General features: G+C 60.8%; 1 protein-coding gene across 3 annotated transcripts; it reads right to left on the reverse strand.

The window, feature by feature from the left end:
- Positions 1-4,863: 4,863 nt before the first annotated feature.
- On the reverse strand, positions 4,864-19,871 carry KCTD15 (potassium channel tetramerization domain containing 15). 3 transcript variants are annotated; one of them, XM_055310562.1, is made up of 7 exons: positions 19,699-19,871; positions 17,855-17,951; positions 16,171-16,263; positions 15,353-15,528; positions 10,237-10,381; positions 7,511-7,816; positions 4,864-6,340 (listed from the first exon to the last, which is right to left on the reverse strand). In XM_055310562.1, exons 3-7 carry the CDS (start codon positions 16,234-16,236, stop codon positions 6,182-6,184), a joined length of 852 nt encoding a protein of 283 aa, XP_055166537.1. In that variant the 5' UTR covers positions 16,237-16,263; positions 17,855-17,951; positions 19,699-19,871; the 3' UTR covers positions 4,864-6,181. The 3 variants fall into 3 exon arrangements, with proteins under 3 accessions (XP_055166537.1, XP_055166536.1, XP_055166538.1); XM_055310561.1 differs by having other exon boundaries at positions 17,855-17,954; XM_055310563.1 differs by lacking the exon at positions 16,171-16,263 and having other exon boundaries at positions 17,855-17,954.
- Between the last annotated feature and the right edge of the window lie 769 nt (positions 19,872-20,640).

A 20,640-nucleotide genomic window follows, 5' to 3' on the forward strand; every position in this document is an offset into this window, starting at 1 on the left:
AGACCCAACCCAGAGAGGGCAGGGACGCAGGAAGGGAGAAAGCAGGCTCCATGCTTCTGCAGTGCCAGGCCACTTTCCAGGTGGCATCCACTTGTCTACCTCTCTGCGCCGCTCACAGCGGGTGCCCCTAAAACCCGCAGGACCTGAGTCTGCAAGCGGGAGGGGAGGAGAGGGTTGTGAAGTGAAGCCAGCGAGAGAACAAAGAAGGCTTTGCTGGAGAGGGAGGCACCTTCAACTAAGGCCTCGGGGGCTTGGGGAAGTGAGTCACTGGGCCCCGGGGAAGGACCCACCCATGGGCTTCCTAGAGACTGAGAAAGAGCCCAGCTGCTGGGCACAGGCCCCATGGGGTGGGGAAGGGGATGTCAGTCTCCGCCTGAGTTGGGTGGGGCCTCCCCTACGGAGGCACCTAGTGTGGGACCTGCCTGGGGGCCTTGGGGGCCACCCTGTGCTTGCTGGCCCGCCAGGCAGGGCTTTTGCCACCACCACCACCACCGCTCCAGCTTCGGGGTGGGTTGGGGGTGCAGGCACGATCCCCTCTCCCCAGCTCAGCCTCCCATTGGCCCAGCTCCTAGAGACCCGGGCTCCCCAACTCTTGGCAGAGCCTGCCGAAGCAAGGCCATCAGGGCCACCCAAAGGTGGCGATGTTGGCGTCTGGCCCTGCCCCACGGCTCACCGGACACCTGTGATGAGAACCCGGAGAGCCCCGGCTTCTCGGGCAGTTGCACAACCTCCCCCAATTATGCTTCGGAGGCTGTGTGGCAACCGGGCGAGAATTCCAGGACCTTGTATATACTCGTACAAATCCGCCTTCCTGCTGTTTGGCTGCAGGGCGAGGCGTGTCTCTGTGGGCCCCGGGAAATGGGGGTGTGTTCGCGTCCAAGAGGGCGTGGCCCGCGTCCGGAGTGGGAGCCGCCACCCCGCCCTGCCGGTGTAGACTGCTCGCCCCAAACCGCAGCTTCCTCGGGAGCCCTGGGCCGCGTCCAGGACACGGAGGAGGAAGCTCTGGTGACATTGTAGACACAGGCTTGGAGCAGCAGGCTTGGCCTGGAGCAGCTCGAGCGGTTGGCAGGTGGCGCACCTCCGGGGGCCTCTGCTCCCCTGGACGGAGGGAGGCAGGTGGGGGGGCGAGGGGCAGGGCACGCGGCCTCCCAGGATCTTTGAGCCTGTGCCAGGAGGTCCTAGGAGTCAGGCCCTGGGCCACCCGGCTGTTACCATCCCCGGGGCCATGGCTCAGGGTCAAGGGAGAACATTGTCCAGCTGGGCCACCAGGCCCAGAGCTGGCTGTCGGGGCGGCTGTTCTATGCAATGGAAATAAAGACAAAAATCCAAATGCGGCTGACCTCCAGCCCCGTCCTTTGTGTTTCCTCTGGGAGAGGGGAGTCAGCCTGCCTCTGTCCCTGGGTCACGCATTAGAATTTCAGAGAAGGGTTGTTTGGTGGAAGCCAGAGAGGCTGTTGGCTTGATGTGCAAAGCAAGGAGTTTGGGGGTGATCTATGCTTGATGTCACCATCAACTTGAAAACTATGATATGGAAAATTCTCTTCCAGGTCACTCTCCAAGGCCTGAAGTGAACAAGCCTTGTGGAAAAACAAATGTCTTCCCTCTGTCTCATGGGTTGTCTTGTCCCCAAGCCCCCACAGCGGCTGGCACAGGCTGGCCATCAATCAGTGGCACCCATCGGGTGGCTGGGAAGATAAGGATCTTTGCAGCAAGCAGGGACCCTTTTGCTGGCTGATGTCCGAAGCCTCAGCAGCCTCAGCAGGCCACTCTTGAAGTCAAAGTCATATGACCCTAAAATAGCACAAATACTGTCCAAGACATGCTTCCACTGGGGGTAGGAGGGTGGAACTAGAAACACAAGTGGCCTCTGTCCCTGTGAATAAACAGCTACCGACAGGCAGTCATGCCTGGCTACACGGCCCCACGGTGGCTCCCCACTCTGCAGCTCTGAGGTTTGAAGAACTCCCCATGGCTCAGCCAGGTACCTGGTTTGTCTGGCTCTGGGGTTTCGGGGAAGAGAGCTGCCATTCAGTGTTCCCAATAAGATCAGCCTGGGGCTGGGGTGGTGTTGTAGGGGCTTCCCAGGGGCCACGGGGTCTCCCTTCCCCTGAAAGCTCACAGAGAAATGCCCTTGGACTTACAGGGCTTTGAGGGCAGAGACTGAAGTGGAGTCGGTGAGGTCCAGGGAGAGTCCCTCATTAGCCTTCCTTTTTGGACTGTCACCCTCACTGGGGTTGGGTTTCACTCGTGTCACCTTAGAACTCTTGTCACTGCTACTCTTGCTCCTGGCAGGAAGCTGCCCTTAACTGACACCAATGTTTTTTCTTTCTCTTGGTCCAGAAAGGCTTAACTCATGGGTGTGGGTCTCTAGGCAGGGCAAGGCTTCTCACGACATGGAGCTGCCTCCTTTGGATGGGGTTGGGCAAGCAGAAAGAGGGTCAGCTGTGTTCTCATCACATTTGAGCAATGACCAGCCTTGTGTAGCTGTCCTGAATTTGGGGCCCACCCACCTTAAAGCCAATGGAAGTTATGGCCATCAAGCTGGACATTAGTTTCTACAACACCCCACATTAGCCCAGATGTCAGGCTCAAGGCCAGCAGATGCCCTGTCTGGGCAACTGTTGTCCCTCTAACTATCTAGATCTCCCTCGGGTTGAACCAAGGGTCTGGCCTCAAACTGAAGATCCTCTGGTTCTCCCATTTTTGTGTGTTCCACCTTTCACCTACTTAGGAGAAACTCCAATCTTGTGTGTCTTAGTGTCCTCCAGGGCCACTGTAGCTGTTTTCCTGTCTTTGGAGAGTCAAGAGGGAGGACAGGACCCAATGGAATGGGGCCATCCGAGCAGGTAGCCCACCTTTCCGGAGAACACAGGTCTTGCCTCCTGAGTGGGATAAAGGGTAGCCCCCCCCCCCCCCCCCCGATGCAACCCTATGCTCATTAGGTTCTGCTGGGCTCAGCCAAATTAGGCTTCCCTTGGTCAGGGGCTCAATGGAGATCCTGTTCCCCCACTGCTCACATCTGTGCTTCTCTGCCCATTTTCCAAATATGCTGGTTTGGTTCACACATACACGCACACAAAATCAATATAGTGCAAAAGACTCAGGACCCCCGGAACACAGGGATCAGGGCTGGGGGTTTGGGGGAGGTGAGGGAAGCCCATGCCTTCTCTGCCCTCATTCCCAGGTCTACCAGCATGGTGCATGCTAGGTTGCCCGGGGACCGTGCAGCTGCTTAGCACCCAGCCCTCCACGGCAGCTCCTCGGGTCAGGTCAGTATTTGAGACTCGGGCCGCTCAGGGTCTGATTGATTGGCCAAGCCAAGTCCCAAATGTGAGGAGTGGTGGTTTCAGAATCATCTAAACCAGAGTACCTTCTTGTGGCTGCCTCAGTGGGTTAGAAACAAAGCGCTAGAGCTGTGTGTGTAATTTATAAAATAGCCTTTATTTATTCTAAGGAACACAGTCAAGTGGTAGTTAAAAAAAAAAAAAAAACACTTTTTAGAAGATAGTGTTGTGACCTGGCTCTGAGCCCTGTGTGAGCAGGACAGGGGCAGAAGCCACCTGCTGTGGCTTGTCCGGTTCTCCCCCGCCGTGGCAGAGGTTGGTCAGCACTGGCAGCTCTCTATCCAGTTGCTTATCATAAATAATCAGTTTTGAGGCGCATGAAGAACAGAAGAAACATTCATGCTGCTGGTATTTGATCAAAAGCGTCCTTACAATATATTCATTCCGGAAGTATAAAAATGTCTTAAAGGAATCGATAATTTGTGCCGTTCATGGGGACTATATATATTAGAATTTTAGCATTACTATGGGAGCACAATTTATCTCTACAGATTCAGAGATTTCCCAATTTATGTAACATCTACTTCCCCCCCCCTTTTTTTTTTTACTTAATTACTAAATAGGAGTAACATTCAGTTAAGGTGGTTACTCTTTTTGTTTTTCTTTTCCAGCACAATGGTTTAGTTTGCAAAAAAGATCACTTGCCTGAAAATGTTAGGGAATCTCCAGTAACCATTCTGGCTATCATACCAGAAAAATCCAAAAATGCTCGCAGCACTGAGCTGTTTTCACAAGACTTCCTTTCTAATAAACACAACGCTTTCTCCCCCTCTCAGACGTGAACCTCTGATGCCAAAATGCAGATGTGCCAACCGTAGGCGCGTTGCTAAGCAGAGGCGGCTAGCAAGTCCGGCCGGCAAATTAGATTGTAGGGCGGATGGCATCTGCTTTGTGGCCTCCGACGGGATGAGGCCGTTCTGTGCTCCCGTCCTGCAGGCAGGTTGAAGCTGGTGCCCCTTACTGGGCATGTAAAAGGGGCCTCGTGGGTTAGAACCATAAGGGCTTTGAGGAAAAACACAAAGACTCATTAAGACGGGAAGCCTACCCCTGGAAAGAGGTGCACTGGTGACCTGCGGGTCTCATGCTGGGGCCTGCAAGTACCCCTGGCTGGCCCGAGCCATGGATGGCCCCCTTGTACCACTTTGTGGGGCTCTAAGATGATGCCAACCTCAACCCAGAGCCAAGGAGGGAAAAATCTCAAACACTTCAAGACTGGTTCAAAGGTCCCAGACACCTGTCTGCTTCCCCCCATATGGCATCTGGTTAGGGGATGTGAATCAGAATTCAGAACCTGTGCTGCCCAGAGTGGACAGGGCACAGCGCACCCAAATGCAATAAATAATGGCCCGCTCAGGACCCTGCCCCTGCCTCCTCCCCAGCTACGGCTGCAGGGGGTTGGGAAGTCGCCTCGTTCTTCGTGATCAGGGATCCCAGCCCCCAAACTCCACCCCCCCCACCTCTGCACTGCGTGGCGTGTGGGATCCGGCTGCCGCTTCTGCACAGGACGGAGCCTGAGTCGTTCGCTTTATAGCATCATTTATGGCAGGAACTAGGAACGTAATGTGTTTACACAAACACACGACAATTGTACATCAGCATCTTTACAATATTAAAGGAGTCATATACAAGTCTACAGGCATCGTACACAGCACGGGGCCGGCTGGGGCGCCCCTCCAAGATTCCCCCCCACCCCCGGGTGGAGCCAGCGTGCGGGGTGACAAGGCCGGGACGGGGGGTGGGGGGGGCGTCTTTGCGCCTGTCGTCTGGGAGGGAGTGGGTCTGGGGGGACCCCTCGGGGCCAGTCCTTGTTGGAATCCGGAGCCTGGAGCCCCAGGTACGCCTTGCGTCCCCGTCTCAGCGGCAGGCAGGCTCGTGTAACAGTTTCATTCAAATTCAGTGTGCATATTAGTGTGGGAAAATCGGAGCTGGGGACGGCTTCCTGAGCTGGGTACCCAGAGGATGCTGCTGACACATGGGCCCCTTCACCAGGGGGCCCATTCCTGAGGTAAGGATGCGGTGTGGCCCCGTGGCTGGTCCGGACGGGGACAGACTTCTGCAGAAGCGCAGGTGTGAGGACACTCAGACAGGACTGGAAGCCCCTGGGCATTAGTAGGTCAGGTGGCTCACCAAGTGTGGCCGGCACCCTGGGTGGCAGCAAAGGTGAGGGTCTCAGATGGTTCCAGAGCCATCCATCCCCCACACCCCCAGAGCCCTCCTCCTGGCAGCCCCGTCCCCGGGGGGGCCCTGCTTCAGCTCCTACAGCATCTCCATTCTTGCATCTGTCTCTGGCGCAGGGGCCGGAGGTCTCCAAGCCCCACAGTGCGGGCGCCTGGGCCCCCGCGCCCCGGAGCTCCCCCGCCACAGGGGTGTGCTGCATGGCCAGCGGAGAACTGAGCACCAGATGAAGAAGCGTTGGTCCCTGTCGGCCTCTCTGGCTTGTGCAGTTAGTTACTTCCATCTTAAATACTGTAGAAAAATAAGCCATCTGTGACGCAAGGAGCCCCGCCAGTCTGCCACGCGTGGAGGACGATCGGCTCCTCTGGAGTGGGCCCAGGGGCCTCCGCTGCGCCGGGCTGGCGAGCCCAAGGGTCTGGGGCGCTGTCCCCACCACGGCATCTTTGGGTCACATCCACAGTCCTTCAGCGGGCACACCTCCGGCACCCTGCGCTCTGCGGCCGCGGTACCTGGGGCTCCTGGGCTGGCTCCGGGCCCTCCAGCCCCACCCTCGGTCTCACGCCCACTGCTAAGCAGGCCGAGGCACAACTCCCCGGCACTGTCTCCAGGTCCCTGGGGCGTCCCCAGGGCCACACGGCCTCGGGTGGGCACTGAGGCAGGGCCTAGTCCAAGGGCTCCTGCTTTATCCGGACCGCGGTGGGGGTGGGCTGCGGCCGCCGCTCCTCCCGGCAGAGCACGTACTCGCTGAACTGGGAGGAGTCCACGCCACCCCCACAGGACGCGGCCACGCTGAAGCCCCTCTGGAACAGCCTCTCCAGGACCTGCCGGGGGAGAAAGAAGGGTCAGCCACGTGCAGCTGCAAGGGTCGTGGCCTCGTGGGCCGTGAGATGTCCTGTTAAGACCTCATGACAGTGACCACCGTGCAGAACCACCGGGTGGGCAACCACAGGAAGGACAGGTGCAGCCAGGCTCCGGGTCCCCCTGGGTGACCAAACCTGGGAAGGCGACCTCGCCCCCGCTGCCCTCCCCATTCTCAGGAGTCCACAGCCTTGATCCAGAGGCAGAAAGAGACTTCTCTCTTCTCCAGGGCATAACCTGCCTCCCTCCCCCGCCTCACTGAGGCCCGACTCAATAATAGAGACCCTGCCTGCAGCCTCTGGGCAGCCACCTGCTTCCCTGAGCTGTGAGTCCCAGATGGTTTGAGGCCTGGGGGCCCATCAGCTCAAGGGAACTTGGGGTGGGGAGGAGGAGGAGGCCCCTCGGCTTCTGAGTCTCTACAGGCCTCCATGTCCACGTGGGTTTGTGCCTCTGTGGGGGCGAGGGGGGTCCCGTCACCATGGCTGACACCAGTGTCCCACGCCTCGCAAGTTCTGACAGCCTATGGCACGTGTGCGTGGGTGGGGAGGGGGGAGGCCTTTGCGCCCCAGTGTCCACTCCGCCCCTAAGCCTGAATCAGGAGGAGTCTGCTCCTGGGTCTGCAAGCTCTGGTGCAGCATAGGCCCCATCCCTCTGGGGCCCCCCAGCTCTGAGCCCCGTCTGAGGAAGGCCTGCTCTGGGCGGCGGCCCGGGTGCCTGCGGCTGCGGGTCGGCGGGGTGGGCAAGGGGGCTCCGGGCCGCCTTCGCTCAGCGCCTGACCCTCCGCTCCTATGGCCCGGGTTTAATCTGACTCGAAAGGCAGACTCTGGGTGCCAAGCGAAGCACAGTTTGTTGAAAATACTCTGGGCCATTTTCATAGAACATCCTTTTGGTTAAAAAAAAAAAAAAAAAAAGCACAGATCAATTTTTTTAAGTCCATCCCCCAGGCGCCATCATTTAATTATGAGCGGGACATAAATTATGCATCGACACATTGTTGCCTTTCCTGTAAGATGGCACGGAGGGCTTCACCGTTTCGGGGGCCACGCCTCCGTCCACCTATCCCTGCTGCCCCAGGGCCGCGGGCGGGGAGGCAGGGGCGCGGCGGGCGCAGCCCTCACCTGCGCAGCCCTCACCTGCACCGAGTTGAGCCTGCAGTAGCCGTTGAGCGGGAAGCGGATGACGTGCGTGGGGTCCTGGTTCCAGCCGGCGTTGACGGAGTTGCACATGACGTCGCCGGTCTCGGGGAAGACCTCCTCGATGAGGGCCTTCTCGCCGCTGAGCGCAATCCGCTCCCCCAAGTCCGGCGTGACCCGCACCACCAGGCAGTCACAGGCGCGGCTGCGGCGGCGCTGCTCCTGCTCCTGCTGCCAGCGCTCCAGCTCCCGCACCATGGGCTGCAGCTGGTAGTAGCGGGCCTCCTCGTACAGCAGGCTGAAGTCCTGCGGGGGCGCACAGGGCAGGGCAGCGGCTGGGGGCTGCGCCTGCCGACCCCGGCCCCCCACGCACCCCGCCTGCCCGGGCAGTTCCGTGCGGCCCCCGGGGCTCGGTGCAACCCGGATGGCCGTGCCCCTGGCACAGACGGGGCAACGAGCTCAGGTGACTGTGTGCGAGCCCTGGGAGTCTAGCCTTCACCCCAAGGCAGCAGCTGGTGTGCACCTGTGCCAGATACCTTGCGCTCATCCATCTGGGCTCGAGTCCCTGGAGCAGCGAGAGGCCTCTGGAAAGACCAGGGGGCTGGGCTAGGAGAGCCCGAGGCCGTGCCTACGCCTTCTTAGAAGCCCAGACACGAGGCTGGGCCAGGCACAGGGCCACAGCATCGCCATCTGCCCCCGAGGAGCTCAGGGCCCAGCAGGGCGGCAAAGCAGACCTGCCTGGGTGGGATCTTTGGCACCCTATCTAGCAGCCCTGAGGCCTCTGATCGTCAGTTACTGACCTTCTCAGAGCCTCAGTTTCCCTGTCTATAAAATAGACATAAACACCCAGCTCAGAGAGGAGGGTGAGGTCTAAGGGATGACAAAATGTGCCAAGCGCCAGGCCCACCCTGCCCTAGCAGGCCGAGTGAGGTATCAGGGGGGTGGGGAGGCCACCTCCAGGCAGCCCACTCCCAGGCTGGCACGTTCCCACCAACTGTCCCCTAAACACATGCATACCCATACTTGCCCTGGCCCTGAGTAGCTTAGGCCCCAGGGCTTGGGGCACTCACTGGGGCTCACCTCAAGGCTGGCTGGTGAGCCTGAGGACCCCTGGGGGGAGGCAGGGGAGGCCAACCCCCACACAGGGCCCAGCCCCACAGGCCCTCGGTCCCTTCCATCTGTTGGCCCCAGCCTCTGGAACTGCTCTGAGGGAAGCCTAAGCTCTAGCCCCTACCTGGACCTGTCATCTGTCGGGACCCACCCTGTCCCTCTGATGGGGTTCTTCAGGGCTCCATCCTGGGCGTCCACTCTCATCCACTCCCAAGGCTTTAAATGTTATTTGCACACGTTTTTCTGTACAGCCCAGAACATCCCCACGTGATGCCCCCAACACCAAATCCCTGCAGGAGTGAGGTGCAACGCTCCCCCGAGCCTGTTCCACGCCTGGGCCTCCATGCACCCACTCAGGACCAAAGCCAAAGGCCAGGAGGCAGCCTTGAGAGTCCCCCCACCTCCGACTGGTCCACACCGTGGCCTTCTGTGGCCAGCTCCTAAACATAAATCTAATCTGCCGCTTTGCTCTATCTTCATGGTCTCCCACCTGGACCAAGGCCTCAGGAAACCTCCCTCGGCCTCCCGCTCCCACCCCTCACCCCAACTGCACCCTTGCCCACACAGCAGCCAGCGCTGTCCTTCTGACTTGCAAACCCGATGTCACTCCCTGCTCACAACCGTTGCACTGTGTTCAGGGTAAAACGCCGAATGCCACGCAGGCCACCTAGGTCCCACCTCGACCAGCAGCTCCCTCCTCCCTCCCCCTATACACACTGCCCCAGGCCGACAGCTTCTGTCTGGTTCTGGAAGGTACCAAGCTTCTTGGCCTTCAAGCCTGTTTCCCCTGCTCCTCTTTCACCACCCAGATAAGCATCATCATTCCCCCCAAACCCCCCGGGGGCAGGTCCCCATGGTTCCCCTTCACCTCGCTCTCTACGTCTATGAAACATTTGCCCCCCACCCCGGGAATTCGTGCATTTCTATTTCCTTTTCTTTGTTCAAAACCTGTCATCTCACTAGATTGTAAGCGCTATGGGGACAGGACCCACGTCTGCCCTGTATTTCACTGTATCTCTAGCCTGACTCTGGTTGTTGGCACCCGGTATCAGTTGGATGGAGGACAAAACAGCACCAGCGCCACGGGTCCTCCGGGTGCAGGAAGGAAGGACATCTGCCGGCTTGAGCCAGGCCTGAGCTTCGTTCCCCCGGGACCCCCCACTCCCCATGCCGTGGCCGGGCCCCACGAGGAGGCAGGCCTCTCGGAACCAGGTCGGCCACCCTGGACAGGCGCCCCCCCCCCGCCCCCCAGACCTGGGGGCAGCCTTTTGTTTAAAGGGTATTTGGTTTGGGTCAGGGTTTCCCCTGCCAAGTGCCCACAAGCAACAGATGTAGGAACTCTGTAACTCTGTGTGTAACTCTGGCCCACAACCGTCCCTCAACACGGCAAACGAGATGGGGTACGCGCGGCCGCTTAATTGTTGTTACACCCTGATAAATAAGCTAAAAATGTGAGAAAACAAAATTAGTTTAGAAAAACTGATTTAGCCCTCGGCTTCATCGTTTAACTTTTTATGGTTGCCATGACGACCGTGGGTCCATTTATTAAGTCACAGCGTCCCCTGTGTAATGCCACCGCACAGGCAGCGCAGGGGAGCGGCTGGCGGCCGACTTACCTTGAAGTCATCCGGGAGCAGCAGTTTTGACGTCCGCAAGAAGCTCAGGACATAGCGGAAAATCTCCCCGTCCCGGTCGATGAAGTAATGTTGCTTCAGACTGTCCAGGACGATGGGCTCAGTGCCATTGAAGAGGCGGCTTATTCTGGGAGAGGGGGGAGCGGGGGTGATGGAAGGGCCAGTCCACCTGCCCCACCGGAGGGGCAAGGGGGCCTTCCCTGGGTAACTGGGCCCCTGCCAGGCCCCGCGGGTGTCTGCATACACCCAGGGCGGTCAGGTCCCAGTCACAAGAGGACACTGGCACATGCTGCACACCCGGCCTACACTCACAAGCCACAGCCAGAGAGACACACACACCTGGCCGCGTGCACCTGCCCGCCGACACACTACCGGCCCGGAAAACTAGAGTGACACGCAGACACAGCCTCCTCGCCCCGCACACACAAACCCTTGCCAGGCAGACCCGCCCAGAAAACTCCTACCGACCAGCAGATACCCCAGCCCACAGCCTCACGCCCAGTGAACGCTCGTAAACCGGGCACGTCAGTCTCGGGTCACACACATCCACCTCACCCAACCCACATGAATGAGCATCAGAGGCGACACACTTGGGCAACAGGCGCAAGATCACACGGTCCCCTCCCCTGCCACACACGAATCGAATGGCAGACCCAGACACACCCAGGCAAAGGACATGCCAGCCAATGAGAACCACCCGAGACACAGCTATGTAGGCTGACAAACTCACAGACGGACCACGCAGAGCCACTCACTCAGGGAGCCCTAGGGGAGGAAGAGAGGCAGGCAGGAGGGATAGCATGTGTGCACACACACGCACACGCACTCTACAGTGTGCCTGCACACAAGCTGCGGTGTGAGCATGTACACATGCACCACAGCCTATGCACATACACGCACCCGGTGTGTCCCCAGACGCCGGTGTATTCACGTGAAGCAGGTGCTCACACCTGGCAGGGGAGAGACGTCCCGTCCCAGCACCCTGTCCTCTGAAGGGCAGTGGTTCTGACAGAAACACAGGACCTGCAGGAAGCTCGTGGGGAGCCCCCGATGCCTGTCCCTGTCCATTCCAGGGAGGAGGACCCCTGGCCCCAGGGCCAGAGCAGCCGGCCCCTTTTGGCTCAGCTGTGGACAGTGAGGAGCCCCAAGGAGGGGCGGGGACGGCCAAGAGCTTGATTCAGGAACAGGTGGGAGGTTGGCGGGGTCCCGTGAGTGACAGCACCTCCAGATACCCTTCAGCAGGCACAGCCACACACCAGCAACACCTGGCACGGCGACAGCTTATGTGCACCGCCTGGGAGAGGGGTGGCCCTGTCTGGGACTGACACCCTTGTGTCTGCACCCACAAGGACCCTCCAGGGATGCTCCCCTCTCCACCAACAGCCCGGTCCTCCGTCCGCTCCAAGTCACTGGTCCTCAGAGCACATGAGTTGGGTAGATACTGAGGGGTGAGAGTCCCCAAAGCCTCTCAGCTCCTCCCGTCTATACTGTCCTCCGGTCTGGTGGCCTGGCACACTCAAGGCACCGGCCACAAGGGCCTGCCCTGGCCTGCGGTAGCTATGCAGCCACCTCTTCTCACTCTGGGGCCACGGCTGAGCCCCTGTCTCAGAGGGGCCATGTAAAGGGCAAGGCTGCCTCATGGATGGGCGTGAGCAGCTCAGAGTCCAGGATGAGGTGTGGAGAGGCCCGGACCCGTGGAACCAGTACTGCAGTCACCCAGATACAACTCATCTCCGGACTCCGAAGGCCCCTGAGCCCTGTCACCCTCCTAGGCCTAGGGACCGTAGCTCCTGCTGGAAAGCCTAGTGGGCTCCAAGGCCTCTTCCAGCTGCCGGAACCCCTAAGACCTGGCCTCTGCGGAGCTTGGGACATGCAGAATGAGGGCCATCCAGGGCCCCAGGCGCAGATGGGACTAAGCAAGGCTGCCGGGTCCCACAGGCCATCCTTGGCCGAAGCCCTGCATGTCACACCAGCAGGAGGAAGGAAAAGCCACATTCGTAGGCAAGCTAGCTGGTCCGAAGCCTCAGCCTCCCTGTGGAACCTTGTCCCCCCTTCCTGGCTGAGCTCAAACACTCTGTGCGGCAAGCAACGTTCTAGGCCTGGGTACCTTGCAGATGTCTCTGATGCCAGGGCTGGCTGGAGCTCCACACCATCCCGTTGGTCTAGGGGACCCCTGGGGCCACCCACATTCCAGGGCTGGCTGGGTTCTAGGTTGTTTTATTGGTCAGATGCTAGAAGGTTCTCAACCTGCCTTATTTTAAGACGGGTTCTAGATATTACCATCAGTATCCGTTCGAAGGACAAAGGCCTTTCCCACCCTCAGGGTCTGAGGCTACGGAGGAGGTAAATTGAGGGCAGGTTAGGACAACTGCCGCAAAAAGGACTCTCCTCATCCTTCCCCTCCCTACTTGCAGGGGCTCGAGAGTCAGCTCCTTCCCTGGGCCACCCTCTGAGAGAGGCTGCAGGGTGTGGGGTAGCAACTTCTAGAAGTCCTTCTCAGAATAATCCAGCCAGTTCTGATCCCAGCTGACAGGGGTCTCCTTTTTAAAAAAAAAAAAAAAAAAAAAAAGCTTTGGCTCCAATTTCCTGGATGGTTCAATGGAAGGTTTTATTAGTTCTGAAGCTCCTGGCTTAATTTGCTGCTTCCCACAGCCAGTGTGGACACCAGCTTGGGGCCGTGATGGCAGCAGCTAATGGATGTCCGGCAGGGTCAGGCGAGGTAGCAGCCCTGGGGCGTCCACTTCCAGCCCTGGGGCAGCCGTGCTCTGCTCTTTCTGGGCACAGGCTGATGGCTGTGCCTGAGCCAGCTGGTGGCCGCACCTGCTCCCGGTGTTGGAGTCACCCCGATGAGCCAAGAACCAGAAGCCCGGGCATAGTCCTGCGGGTGCAGGGTCCCAAGGCTGTGGGGCACCAGCCAGCCCCCTGGCCTCACGGCACTGCCCAGGGCGGGACTTTCCTGAAATCCCGAAGTCCCCTGGGGTGGCCTTAGCACTCTTATTCGTTCATCTCTTGGTGACTCAAACATCAGTGCCATGGGTAAGGGATTGATCTTGGTTTCCAGAATTGGTGAAAAGACTTTAAAAAAAAATATTAATGATTCAATTAAAGAAGGATGAGAGAGAGCTGTGGGGCTCTTGCCAGCACAGCTGTCCAACCCACTTCCCAGGCCCGGCCTGGCCCACTGTCCCCTGACTGTCCTACAGGTCCCACCACCCCTTGGTCTCTGGGCCAAAGCTTTAGGCCTAGGGAGCAGCTCTCCTCTGAGTCAGAAGCCATCCAGGCAAGCATGACAGATTCATCTCAGAGCCCCAGACGGCCGCCCCCTCTGGGCATATCCTGCCCCCCGAGGGTCCCACATGCCCCATCATGGGGCCACAGGGCGCTCGGCTCCCCAGTCAGAGGGCCTGCCCCGCCACAGAGCAGGATGATGGGCAAAGATGAGCTGCACTGCAGGTATGAGAGGGGAGGGCTGCCCCTGTCCTTGCCCATCCCAGGCGGCAGCCCAAAGACAAGAATGAGGCAGCCACTCCCCGCAGGCCTGAGCTGTGATTATTCTAGAAAGGCAAGTGTCTGATTTCAAGAAACACTCTTCAGAGAGGTTGTGGGCAAGGGTTTTATGAATTTCACTCACAAACGTCGTCAACCGATTAAGGGATGATCTATCTCAAACAACTCGGGAATGCCGCAGAAGGCAAAATTGAAATTAAATAAGCAGAATCCATCTCCCATCCTAGACAGAGCTCTGCGAGCGCACAGGCCGGCCCTGCTGCTGTGGCCTCACGGCTGCCGGCCCCGCAAAGCCCCCCCAAGTTCACAAGTGCCCCAGGCCTCGCCTCTGTGGGGCTGAGGGATGAAGTCCCAGCTGCCATCTGTACCCCAGGCTCCCCAGATTCCGATCTGGACGCTCTATCCACCTCCAGCACTTGCTCCCAGCTCCGCCCCGGCTCTCAACAAGGTACCATGCGCTGCGGATGCTCTGCACTGAGCCACCACCCCAGCGACAAGGCAGACTGACAAGAAAGCTTCCCAGAGATGATCCCTCGGTGTCTGGGGGATTAATTAACTCCTCTTGTTTTTTTAAATGTATAGAACAAGGGCGAGACCCCGCAGCCCCGGCCCTCCTGCTGCTCAGCCCCGGGTGGTGGCTGCCTCGCTGTGCCAGGAGCAAGCGGTCGTGGGCTCTGCGAGCAGCACACTGCGTCACCTCCAGGAGATGCTCGGAGGCCATCCCACCTCTGGGCAGCCCTGCTGCTATGCCAACAGGAAACCGGGTCTGCCCCTGGGAGGGCCATGCCCAAGCAGCAGGAGCAGGGGAGCCGGCCGCGCCTGGCACTTCCCGCAAAAGGGCTCAGGAGCCAGGAGCTCCGGGGAGCTGGGCAGAGAGCAAGGTGCCCTATTGGGAGGCTCCTGGTCAGAGACACTTCATCTGCTGAGGGGGGTCTGAGGCTCATGCTTATCCACAGCCTGAACACCCTGACATTCCTAGCTAGTCACTGCAGCTCTCCCCCTCCCCACCGCCAGCCCTCCCCGCCACCCCGCCTGCCTCCCCGGGCAGAAGGGAGCTTGCTTCTACCCTGCAGGATCTAGCAGGGGCCACTCCAACAGACAAAGATGGCAAATTGCAACTCCCACTCCTCCCTCTCCTTGTGTCCTTAACCGAGGGTTAGAGTAGGAAATAGGATTAAGTACTTCTCTCTAACACGATCCCAAGGAGTATGCAGCATGGCTCACAAACGATCCCCTGCAAAGGCCAGGCCTGGGTCTCAGTCCAGAGGAACCTGAAGGTCCTTGGGCTTCCCAGCCGGCTGCTGGCCAGGTGGGGCTGGCTCTGAATAGGGGGCTTCGGCCGGCGGGTCAGGAGCTCCACCTAGCACTTTCAGCGCCACCAACCCAGGGTCGCAAGTTCCTGTCTAAAGCATCTTCCGAGGGGCAGACTCGGTCCTCCCGAACCCCAGTGCCCCCAGTCTGGGGGAGCAGGTGGGCCCTGGAGAGCCCGCACGCAGGCTGGCGGAGGGCACGGACCCCACTGGCGGCAGCAGGCTGGCGATGCTGCCGGGAACCGCTGCACGCCTGGTGCTACCAGGGGCTTGGCTCTTACCTGGAGTCGGGGTACTTGGTGAGCGTGGCCAGGCTGCTGGTGTACATGTGGCCACCCACATCGATATGCACGGGCGCATTGGACTTGGTGAGCTGGGCTGGCAGTGGGATGCCCTGGGCGGCCAGGGGAGACACAGGCGACCGGGTAAGAGACAACCGGGACATGCTTCCTCCCTCCTGGAGACGGAAACAAGGCGAAAACAAGAGTTTCTCCACGACGGAGCTGTGCACTCACTCCCCTTTATTGCCAGCGTGATCACAGATCTAATCAGATCACTTCTGCTGGGGCCTGATCACATATTCAGCTGACAAATTATGGCCACCACTGTAATTAAGTGTATTTGCATCATTTTCTTCAAAGTACCAGAGGGGGAAAAGAAAGATGCTTATTAGCAATAAGAAATCAGGAAAAAAAAAATTTCAAGGTGTCAGCCTCCGGGGGCATAAAACAAACTGCAAAATTCTAATTAAAGGTCGCGGGCTTATGTGTTAGATGTGAAATATCCCCTGACAAACGAATCACCAATTTGTGAATTGGGATTCAGGGGTTTTTTGCAAGTTTGTCTCAGTAACGAGACACCTCTAAATTAGTGACTTCCTCAGCACCTAAGGCGTTGAGTTTTATACATGTAGTAAATTTCACATCAAATTAAGAGCATTTTTGTTTCAAAAAAAATACATAATCCGCACAGCCAGTCAACAGCCATCCCTTGGATGCGGAGGCTGTGAGCAAGGGCGGCCGGTGGGCAGGCAGGCGCTGGGGAAGAGGACCAGGAGGGGGCCCCCGGCCGCTGCCCAGCCCACCCTGCTGGCTCTCACCGCGGTGCCGGCGCTGCCGTGGGCGTGAAGCGAGGACCCGCTCGGCCGCTCCTTGCGGTGAGGCATCTAGGCTTCCATCGCTGCCCAGAGTATCTGTGGGGAGCACCGACAAAACCACAGGCCTTTTACTCCTCAGCAGTCCTGCGTGCTGGGTCTCCCAGCGTCGGAGATGCTTGCAAGCATCCTTCCCGCCTACGCTCTCTGGGACCCCACAGCACACAGCCCTCTCCGGATTCCACCCGCCACCACCCTGTCCCCACGCTCCAAAGCCGGAGCAGTTTGTGCGTGCACACGCGCGCACGCACACACACACACACACACACACGCTCACACACGTGTTTTCTGGGCAGCTCCATGTCTGCTAATTCGGTTAATGACAGTGCTGAAGCATATGCTCACCATTATTGCCCCAAAATGTTTCAGAACAAATCTGATTTCCCTGGTATTTTGGTTCAGAGCCACGTTACCAAGCGTGTCTCCTCTTGCATCAGCAGAGAGCCCCGTGGACCACAGCTCAGGGATCCCCCACCCTCCATGGGCTGGGGAGCCCGGGAACCTCTCTGAACACCATCTCCACCGTGTTAAGATGCAGTCTGTGACTGGCCAGACACGGAGAAGCCTCTTTTGGCAGAAGAGGGGAAGTCATTTAGGAGGCCACCTCTTCCCTAGGGTGCCTAAGAGAGGAAACTTGTCTTTGTTTGCCTAGCCCACACCTCTGCAGTTTCTCCCCAGCCCCGCAGAATGGTCTTATCTGCGCCTAATGAATTCCAGATCCCCTCAGGATCGCACGGCCCAAGGCATTGGAGAGCTGGCCAGAAGGAAACAAGACAGCAGCTCGGCAAATGGACCCTCTCCTGCTCCTCCCCAGGCGCTTGCGACTTTGCTCTATGCCACGACCACCAACTGAAATAAGACTGTCCCTCAGTCGCTAGAAGCCACCCTAGGACCCTGCAGGAGGGGTGGGGGTCCGTGCAGCCCCTTGCATTGACTGGAGGCTGTCTCCTGGGGCACAGTGGGCACCCCCACCCTCACACCCATACCCCCACACACGCTGACTCCCACCGGCCTCAGCTGGACTTCTCTCTCTCTCGGGTTTGACTTTGTGCCTTGAAATTCAACATCCAGTTTTAAAACATGGACCAAGGTCCAATGAGCATCGATCCTGCCAGTTTAAGTAAGGTTACTCTCCTTGGCTTTGCTCTGCCTTCTGTGTCCTGGCAAGTTCCCTGACATGAACCTGGGGTGGGGGTGGGGGTGGGGTGCCATGAGACAGTGACGGTTCACTTATACCCTCACTGGGGGGCTACTCAGGGTCTGCCGCTTGCGGCATCCCTGACTTCTGGCCAGCTCAGAAAAGCAAAGCAGGTCACTTATCTCGAGGAAGTTCTGAGAAACCAAAACAGATCTCAGGATGGGTTTTCCTGCCCTGGGAGGCTCCACTGGGGGAGGAGCCAGAGGGAAAGCCACACGCAGGATACAACTGCTCCAAGGAATTCCGATGGAAATTCTATCAAGGCGGACTGCGCAATGTTTTCCCAACTACCAGGACACCTACCAGGACACCACTCGAGTGACATTTAACACCAAGTACCCATCACAAAAGCTCTTCGGTCCCGTCCCGTTCTCATCCAGCCCGTTTCCATCACAAGCACGACCTGATGTTCATGGCAAACCAGGAACTCACCATTGGAAGCCCCAGGCTTTACGCCTCCACCAGAACCTCCAGCGCAGTCTCCGGCCAACGCATCTGTGCTGGACAACGCACCTTTCCCCCGACACCACTGCTGAGGTCAGAAGCACAAAAGTGGGTGCAGTCAGAGGCACAAGTTCATTCCTTCACCGCCACCAGCAAACCCACGACCCCACGACCCCACGACCCAGCCCCGGCGCGCCTCGGCCCTCCCCGGGCTCGCCCAAACCGCCTGTTGCAGGGCCCTGGGCGGCGCAGCGTGCTCCGGGGCCTGCGGGCGTCCACGCTGGCTGGGGATTGACCTGCTTCTCTGGGCTGCGGTGGGAGCCCCGGTCCCGTGGCCGTGGCCGCCGCCGCCGCCGCCGCCGAGCCCCGCCCGCCCGAGCAGAGGGAAGCGAGCAGAATGCCACGCTCATTTACACACAAAATGATTTTGTGTCCCATTGTGCTCGCAGTTGTTCAGCTCTCTGGGGGTGATTAAACTGGCTGAGCTGCGGCAGCTTGAGACGATTTCACTAAATCGCTTCTTCGTGAAGTCGCTTCTTTGCTAAGCTGTTATTTTAACCATAAAAGGTAAACAGAAGGCGCCTCGCGAGCTCCCTTCAGCTCTGAGCCCTGGGCGCCAGCCTGCGGGCTCGAGTGCCAGGGGCCTGCAGCGTCGGCCGGGGTGGGGGTGCAGGGGGAGGGTGGCCCGGAGCAGGGGGGGCGGGGCGGGGGCGGGGGCGGGGGCGGGCATGCCACCTGGTGCGCGCCAGCCCCGCCGCGGAGCCCGCCGGCCGGTGCGAACTTCGGGGCGGCCAGAGCCGGCTGGGCCGAGGCCCGCGGCGCCGCGGGGCGGGGGCGGCCGCGGAACCCGAGGTGCCCGGCGGGGCGGGGAGGGGTGCGCGCGGCGGGGGGGGGGCGGGGCGGAGGACAAAGTTAAATCAAGAGGCAGACACTTAGAGACCACAGATGGGAAGCTCGCCTAATTAAGGACGTAAAAGCGCTTTTGTTCTCAAAGTTTATTGTTGCCGGGATTTAAAAAAAAAATTAATTGAAACTAATGCTGTTATTCACTCGTGCAGTTAAATTCCTTCGTGCACATCCGAGACACGGAGTGAAAACTTGAAGCTTATCTTTCTGCAGTCGAGGCGGGGAGGCGGGGAGGCGGGGGGGCGGGAGGGCGGAAAGGCGTCTGGGCCACGGGAGAGGGGCGTCCGCCGGTGTGCGCCCCGCGCGCGCGTCCGGGTCAGGGGGTCCCCGCGGGCAGCCCCAGCGCCGGGCGCCCCCCCCGCCCCCCGCGACCCCCCGCGCCCGGGGCCACCAGCAGCTCGCCGGCCCCTCCCGCCCCGCTCGGACTCGCCGGGTGGGCGTCCGAGGACGCACGTCTGTCCCGTTAGAGACTTTTTCTGATTTGGGCGCCAAGCCGGGCCCTGTGCGCCCCGAAGCCCCAGCTGCGTGAGCCCGGTTCTGACCCCGGAAACTCGCTGGCCCTGCAGGGCGCTCGGCTCTGCGCTGAGGCCCGAGTGCCCGGACCTGCAACCCCCCCCCGCGCACACACACACACGCGCGCGCCCGCACACCCCGCCCCGCGCGGCAGGAAGCTCGGCGCCCGCCCGCGTGGGGAGGGTCCACCCGGGGCCGGGGCCGGGGCCAGCCCACGTGGGCAACCCCCCTCCCGCGCCAGGCCTTTGTGCCGGGTGCCCCCGCGCCGCCGGCCCCCGCCGCCCGGCCCCCGGACAAAGCGGCCGCCCCCACCCAGGTGCAAACCCCCCGGGCGAGCGACTTTCGCGGCGTCGCCGCCACTTTGGGGACAGGGGTGCGCGGCGCCGGGCGGGGGCGGCCCGCGCGGGGCTTACCTCGGAGCCGGAGCGGCGGATCGGGATCGGGATCGGGATCGGGCTCGGGCCCGGGCCCGGGCGCAGCCCCCGCCCCCCGCAGCCGCCGGTCTCGGGCGCAGCGTCGCCGCCTGTGCTCGCCGCGCGGGTCGCTCCGGTCTCGTCCCGGAGTTACTTTCTCTCTCGCCCCCAACCCTCCCCCCACCCACCCCTCCCGCCCCGGCCCCCGCTTCGCGCGGCCCCTCGCGGCGCGGCGCGGCGCGCCGGGGCCTCCCCTCCCCGCCCTCCCCTCGCCTCCTCCCTCCTCGCCGCCGCCGCCGCCGCCGCCGCCGCCGCCTCGCGCCGCGCTCCGGCCGCCCTCCCGCCGCTGCCGCCGCCTCTCCTCCTCCTCCCCCTCCCCCTCCCCCTCCCCCTCCCCCTCCAGCGGCCTTCCTGGATTGCTGGCGAGAGAGCCAGCCCCCCGCCCCGGGCCGTGGCGCGCGCCCCGCGGCGGCCGAGCCCGGACGCGAGGGCAGCGACCGGCTCCAGTTGCCGGCGCGGCGGGCGCGAGCGGGAGCGCGCGGCGACTCCTGGCTCGGGGCTCGGCTGCGCCGCGGGGCAGAGGATTAGAGTCGCAATTAGCTCCGCGCGCCCGCGCCCGCGCCCGCCGCGCTCGGCGACACGAATGCGCCGCGTCCCCTCCTCTCGCCCGGCGAGCCCGCCCGCCCGCCGCGGCCTCCGCCGGGACCCTCCCGGGAGCGCCGCGCCCGGGCCCCCGCGCCCCCCGCGCCCCCGCGCCCCGCGCCCCGCGCCCCCCGCCCCCCGCCGGCCGGCCGGCCACGCGGCGCCCGGGCCTGCTCCGGGCTCGGGAGGGGGCGGGGGAGAAGCTGATTCTAATCATTGTCATTTCATCTGATGTAATATTTCCCCGGGCGCTTTCAGCTGGGCATAAATTTTCGGCTCCCAAATAAGTAACACAGGGCA

Source organism: Nyctereutes procyonoides, unplaced genomic scaffold (genome assembly GCF_905146905.1).
Source record: "Nyctereutes procyonoides isolate TBG_1078 unplaced genomic scaffold, NYPRO_anot_genome, whole genome shotgun sequence".
NCBI classification, from domain to species: Eukaryota; Metazoa; Chordata; class Mammalia; order Carnivora; family Canidae; genus Nyctereutes; species Nyctereutes procyonoides.

Excerpts from the sequence above, each read along its gene's own strand:
- KCTD15 (XM_055310562.1), bottom strand. The coding sequence starts at position 16,236 with ATGCCTCACCGCAAGGAGCGGCCGAGCGGGTCCTCGCTTCACGCCCAC. Across the intron at positions 10,382-15,352 it reads ACCAAGTACCCCGACTCCAG|AATAAGCCGCCTCTTCAATG; the intron begins GTAAGAGCCAAG and ends CCCCTCTCCCAG. Across the intron at positions 7,817-10,236 it reads TGCTCCCGGATGACTTCAAG|GACTTCAGCCTGCTGTACGA; the intron begins GTAAGTCGGCCG and ends GCGCCCCCGCAG.